The sequence below is a fragment of the Bactrocera tryoni genome, chromosome 5, assembly GCF_016617805.1.
Source record: "Bactrocera tryoni isolate S06 chromosome 5, CSIRO_BtryS06_freeze2, whole genome shotgun sequence".
NCBI lineage: Eukaryota > Metazoa > Arthropoda > Insecta > Diptera > Tephritidae > Bactrocera > Bactrocera tryoni.
In genome coordinates, this window is record NC_052503.1 from 54,502,715 (window position 1) to 54,509,946 (window position 7,232).

A 7,232-nucleotide genomic window follows, 5' to 3' on the forward strand; every position below is an offset into this window, starting at 1 on the left:
CCCATTTCTGTCTCAATGGGTGTGTAAACAAGTAAAATTGGGACGAAAATCAACCTGAAGAGATTCCAGAGCTGCCATTTCATCCAGAAAAAACAACGATTTTGTGTGGTTTGTGGGTTGATAGAATTATCGGTCTATATTTTTTCAAAAATGAATGCCTGAAATTGAAGCTCGTGATCTCGGCGACATTTGGTTTCAACAAGACGCCGCCACATCCCACACAACGCATCAATCAATGATTCTCCTTTTTGTGACTTTTCCAAAACTCAAAAGTATGTGCTTATACTACAGCCATTTTCAACGCAATTCAATCGAGTTTTAAGGCATCCAAACATACAAAAATAATAGTTCGGAAAGCCTAAGCCCTTCTTGAATGTTTAATCACACTCATTTTCCATTTATTGATTTTGATAGTGAAGAATTCCTTATAATTTCCGTCTATTTACCGATTCGAAAAATATTTAGTTATTGCTACTTTAAGGATGAAACACATCACAATGCTCGGTCTGGCAACATTGTTTAGTACAAATGTTGTTTACATTTTTTATTGGATATATTTTCAGTTTTCAGTTTTCTATTTTTCAACTTTTTCGTATATTTATCAACTTTTCTATGAAACGAAAACGTTAGCCATAAAGTTTTTAGATTTGAAAAAAGAGAAACGCTTTAATTTTCTTCCAAATTTTTTATATAACGTCAATAATTAGTGCATAATTACAAGAAAAATATAGGCAAAATCTAATCAAGTCATTGTTAATCCATTAATATTCGTATTTTGTCCAGTTTAAACAAAAAATTGTGAAATCTTTGAAAAAGCAGAAAAGCCGGTGTAACAATTTTCAATAGTTCTTAGTTTTGCAGATAGACTTTTGAAAGCTCAATGTACAAATTTACACATTTCGACAAAAAGCTTTGCAGATTTCTGCGGCACAAATTCGATCTTGCCGTGGACGACTGCGACGTCTACTCAATTTGGCATTTTTGTCCAGGCACTCGTTGGAGAGCGATCAAAAACTTTTTACTGGAGAGTTCGCTGTGCCAAGCTGAATGGTTTCCCGTTATCTTTTGGGTGGTGCTGGCGATCAGCACGCTTGGCTCGGTAAGAGGATGTAGAAGAAAGAGAGAACGTCGAGATATAAATGAAATTTAATCACTCGTTAGTTTTATAGTCTCAGTGAGTTTACCAGCCTTTACTGGGGTGGACGCAAACGTGTCTCTATGTGGCGCTCTCGTAAATACTATGTCATACCCTATTCGGTGTTGCGAAAATGTCGCCTGGTTGGGTCTTTGGTGATGCTCAATGCTTGGTTGCTGCTTTGGTATGCAGTTATTAATGTGAGTATTTGGGTATGTACTATATATCCTCTTCAGAATTATTGAAATTAAAAGTTGACATGAAGTTAACTGCTGTGAGGCCCTCTCGAAACAGAATAATTCGGTGGTGTTCAAAACAACAGCAGCGGAAGAGATTTTTCTGAGTATCATTAATAGTTGGTCAGTTCGCGAAAGACCAAATAAACTCATATTGCAATCATAAGTCGTACAGTTCTGATAACAATTTATTTTGCAACTTTCCCTTTTATATAATATATTAAGTATGGTAGATCGGTTCAGAGCACTTTGAATAATGTCTTTTTCATTAAGTATGAAACAATTTACATACATCTCCACTTCAACTCAAATCTTTTTTCGAAGGAGAAGTTCTAAACTATTCTCTTTTCCACTGTTACAAAGTACGAATAAAGACATCCTCTGTAAGTCAGTTTTTACTTTAAATCTAACTTTTTGTTCATGACCTGGGCTAATACGAGGTTTTAATAACGAATGGGTAACGATGCTGAGATTTTTATTCACTCCTAAACCTAAATTATTCGGTGTATAATAAAGGATCGAGTTCAATTATGAGACATCCATATTATGGCAAGTACAGGAGGTTATAAAAATATAATAGGATCAGGATGAAATTGTTAAGTTAATAACTGATAAGGTAGTGGGAAATTAACTTCGGTATATCTTTATCAGCACTTAAGTTTAAATCTACGTGGAGCCAATTACTTGAGGAATCTACTATGGTAGCACACCAGTTACTTCCAATAGCCTTGTAGATGAGAGTTCTTATGTAATTTTATTTAGTGCCATTTATTTGACTATTTTTCACTCAACACCGAAAAATTCTCATCAGTTTTGGTGTGTGGTAATCCTTTACTTAGAGAAGTGGTTTCTTTGTAAAACATACATAGAAATTTATTCCATTTATAGTTTTAACTTTGTATAAAGGTGGATTTAGGCCGTACATTGAAAAATAGAGGGGTATTGCAAAACTATCAGTTATACCTAAACATTTTGAAGCTATCATTGCTGACCATATAACTCGACTTTCATCTTCTCACCATGAATTTCATAAAGAGAAATCACAAGCACACGGATGTTATATACACCGACTTTAGCAAAACTTTCGATAAAGGAAATCTCTCGACTCTCGTACATAAAATCTTCAAGCTTTCTAATAGAACACAACGAGAGATATTTGAAGATACTCTTTCAGATTCAATTAATGTCTCTTCGGGTGTTCCACAAGGTAGTCAACTTGACCCGAATTCTCAAATATTTTATGATATGCCGACGTAAAGCTGTTTTAAATCATATACTTCAAACAGACTTAAATAATTTGGTTGCATGGTCTGCTAGAAATGATTTGCCATTGGATCTCAAAAAGTAAGATCTACGAGAAAAGCACAAAGTCTCGATATTCGTTTGATCGTCAATGATCTGAAGTGTTAATGAAAGATCCGACATTCTATAAAGTACAAACGGTACAGTCCCATCTTAAAACAGTCTTGACGATGTTAGGGCGTCTGATGATATATCAACTAGTTTGTCATGGTATTAGGTATCATTTTGCTACATGCTAAGTCACAAGTCCAAATCCATACCAAGTTACCAATCTTTCAATCTATTCACCACTTCCGATTCTAATTTTGTAATTAATATAACTGAGCAGATGAAACAAGTCTAAGTTTAATTCGGTTTATATGATTCCACAGAATCTTTACCAAAATTTCCACTGGGAAATAGCTGCGTTATGCCCCCATATGATTGAAAAAAATGGTAAAGCCATAGTGCTAACACATATTTCGAATAATTTCTGCGATCATAAACCTACACTTTAATAAATATAAAAATAATTTCCACCAGCCATGTGTATCTTCACTAGAAAGTACAAAAAGTTATGAGAATTTTAAATCCTCTTTCTATCAGACTGCACTGGCCTTGAAATGCCCCTTGTTTGGCTTCAAAAATTAACTGGATTTTAACCAAACTATTATCATGACTAACGACCACGTCCATATCTAGGTATGTAAGTACATATGTACATAAGGTATACATACATATATACGAACGCAAATATTGAAGCTCATCTCCACACATGTACACATGACTTACTTTGGCCGCGATATGAATATTCATTTATTTGACATTTCAACTTGTCAAATGTCATTTGACTTGCAGATCGGAATGCAAATTTGTCAGCAATTGCAATCAGAATCGCCAGAATGCCAGCAGCTAACTACGCCACACACAGTTAGCATAACTGTGGCGGTTGCCAAAAAAATGTGTCAGCTTCCTGTTTAATACCGTCACTAGAGCGTTGCATGTTGCATGCAGTGACGCGAATCGCTTCGGACGTTCAACATGATTAATGTGCCCGAATAGTGCTATACAGAAGCACATACACACATATATACGTATAAATATAAGTAAACATATCTAAATGACTACCCAAAAGCAACTCTCGTGCAACACCTCTTCACCAACATCATGCCACGCCAGTATCTCCAACTAATCAATGACTATCATCTTACCATAACTTAGCGAAAAAATCAGAAATGTCAAAGTTAGTTGTGTGTGAGGGATTTGGAAAAAATTCTTTCATTTTTTATGCTTACTCCTGAAAAACTGTTGGTGGAAATTTGAAATCTCCGCTGACCCGTCTATCTCTGTGTTAAGGTGATGCAAAAAAAAACCTAAGTTTTTGCAATTTGTCCACTATTTTGGCACAGTAGACCCAAGTTGGTGGCCTTTCCGGTTTTCTGCATTTATAGTCGCAACTCACACCATTATAACCGCGTTAAGTTCGCTACAAATACACCAAACTTACAACTTGCAAAGCACTATTAAGAATAGTTATACAGTTGCAACATGTTGCACAGAGGATATTTAATACTTCTGTTTTATCAGCGTAATTGAATTTAACGGTACAGATAATACTGCAGGCTTACATATGATGCGGGCCGAGAGTTCCATATCGCACACTTTCTAGTAGATTCTCATAACTCAGCAACTGCGCGTTTCATTTCAGCCAAATTTGATAGAAGTGGCAAGGCATACCATACTTTGAAAACGGACTAAATCAGACCAGATTTCCTGCTTACTTCACGTATAACACTATCTTAAATTCGTGCAGATATTTTCATCTTATAATAAGTCAATCATTTATTAAAGAAGTTATCGAAGCAGACCTCAACACTAACAGTATTTACAGGTTGCTAACTCTATTCAAATATGGTTCCCAACAGTTTATTCCTTTTCAAGCTTGCAGATACTGAATATGTGAACATTTGCTCAACATACAGACTTTATGCCCAAGATATCGGCAAATTCGTGGAAAATCACAAACAAAGTGAGTCAGTACCCTATGCTATCAATAACAAGGTTTGGTGCTACAGGCGGATAACTTAATATTTTCCATAGCCCCAACATACCTAAATTAATGATTTTTATTACTCTTGTGACCTTCTACCACATAAAATGAGTATATTCAATTTTTTCTTGGACATGCTGTGATTTGTTGCCGACAACGGGTGAAATTGATACATAAACCGCCCTAGCCCCGTATACTCAAATGAGTTAGTTTGGTTGAAAGATACGTACTCGTATATCAGCCAAAGTGTAGGCTATCTTGACCAGAATGAAGTCTTTTATTGATCATACTTTTGTTTAATAAAAATAAAAGAAGCAGCCGACCACGATCTTGACTCTATCCCGAAAATATCGGTCAATATGCAGGATGTTTTCACGAACTTTAGATATTCCCTACTTGTTCAAAATATTTATTTTTAAGCCGCCTCGAAGTACTACACGACACGCTATTAAAAATTCTTAAAACCGGAAAACTTCGGCTCTGCCCGAACTTAGCGCCTCCTTACTTGCTTTGAGTTATGCTGGTTTTTGCTATTTTTCACAGTTTTCACATTCATCACTTTTTCTTTTCCATTTCTTTTCGCCCGGACAGGTTTCGCCAGGTCACATGACGCCTTGGCTTACCATCAATATGTTTGTGTTGAGCTTTGAACTGATGGCTTGGCTGGTGGAGGTATTGGTTGGCGCCACCAAATTGGATCTGCACACGCTCTTCACCTTTTGCCTCCCGGTGGCGAATTACTTGTTTGTGCGTTGTGTGCGCAATGTTTTCCAGAATGCCATCGAAACGAACGATGTCGACGATTTGCGGCTGTGGAAGCGTGGCTTTAAGTGATTTCATAGTGTCGTGTTTATATCCCTGCATACAGACATATATTTACTAACATTGTCGGGGAAGCTGTGTTACCCATCTATTCGTGTGTGTTTGGTCGCTTTTTAGTAACTGTATATTTCATTTCGTTATTTGTATGTGTAACCGAGGAGGGTCGGAATGTAAATGTTGTGAGGGTCTTTGCATATTTTCGGTAATAAGTGTAAAAATTTTAATGAAATAAGTGAAGTGTTCAAGAGAGTTGCTCAAGTGGCAGCACTCCAAAGGTGGAGGGTATGGTATAAGTTTGAGGTTAATTTTCGGAATTTGTTATTTTGCTACTTTAAATAAATATGATCTTATACCAAGAACTTCTTCTCTTTTCTAAAGTGCCAATTTGAAGAATTTACTTGAATTTGGAAATGGTATTTTAAATTTACATCTTATTTATTTAGATAACTGCAAATATAAATTGCATTCATCAAAGATGGATCATTGCGATTTTTATATACACTAGGCATCAAATAAAAATATAAATGTAATATATCGTCACCTGAAATGCAAAATAACGTAACATCACTTTTCGTAGGTTTACAGGAGAAGCAAAAAACCGTATAAAAAGAAAACCACTTGAGATATTGAAACAAAATTTTCAAATCTGAATTAACATGAACCTATAAGGATATTTTAGAAAAAAAATAATGAAAAAATTAAGCAACTTTTATAGTAGGTGTCTTACGTTATTTTGAATTTTCATTTCTGAAACAAAATAACGTATGATCAATCTAAATTTGAATAAAAATTAAAAATTTGAATATTAATGCTTTTTTTAATTTTAAATAAAAACAGTTGCAAGTTTTTCATATTTCATGTTATTTTTATTATTAATATGTACATAAGTACTAAAAAAAATTTAAATATTTCAAGCTAAAAAATGAGGATAATGTTTAATTATTATTTATTAAATAACAAATTATTCAAAAGGTATATTATCATAAAAGTAATAACAGTCTACTGGAATTAAAGCTTCTAGGTCCTGCAGATGTTGCCATTTCTTCTTAGTTATTGATAAACTTTGCAAAAGAATAGGCTGCTGAATTTCTAAAAAAGCACGGGTCTGATCACTTGGATCATAGAGTCGCTAAACCGAACTCTGGCGGCTCCTTCTCAACCCATATACCGAGGGAGTTGTGGGTGGGAAGAAGCCGTTGGAGAAAAGGGACAGTGAGCTACTTCACGGATGGGTCAAAGGTGGAGGGGTCTACTGTCAGGAGCTCCTATCAACTACAGTTTCTCCAACTTCCTAAGTATTGCAGTGTCTTCCAGGCCGAGATTGGAGCCATTAAGGCAGCAGTAGATTTACTACTCCGGTGTGCAGCCTCCTTCAGAGGAGTGATCATCGACTCCTGAGTGCCTTTGTGATAAGAATTATATGAGTGCCAGACCACAGCGGAATCGCAGGAAACATGAGCTAGCAAGAAGAGGCACCCTAGAACCGCTATCGGTAGAATGGGAGCGGATCTGTGGTCCCGTATCCTAATATTTTACTGCTGGGCCACAATTTTTACACACGCCGTTGAAAAAGTCTTTTGTCCCAAGATCGTTAGCATGAGATCTAGTGATCTCTTTGCCCTCAGTAAGGCAGCCTTTCCCTAGTTTTGGGGCTTGTAACACGCCATTGCCCTATTGGCTTCCACACAGTAAGGCTGGGAACCCTACC

General features: G+C 36.0%; 1 protein-coding gene across 2 annotated transcripts; it reads left to right on the forward strand.

The window, feature by feature from the left end:
- Positions 1–870: 870 nt before the first annotated feature.
- Positions 871–5,796, forward strand: LOC120778629. 2 transcript variants are annotated; one of them, XM_040110514.1, is made up of 3 exons: positions 871–1,099; positions 1,162–1,347; positions 5,294–5,796. In XM_040110514.1, the coding sequence occupies exons 1-3, from the start codon at positions 881–883 to the stop codon at positions 5,534–5,536; spliced, it is 648 nt and encodes a 215-aa protein (XP_039966448.1). In that variant the 5' UTR covers positions 871–880; the 3' UTR covers positions 5,537–5,796. The 2 variants fall into 2 exon arrangements, with proteins under 2 accessions (XP_039966448.1, XP_039966449.1); XM_040110515.1 differs by having other exon boundaries at positions 1,162–1,335.
- Positions 5,797–7,232: the final 1,436 nt, after the last annotated feature.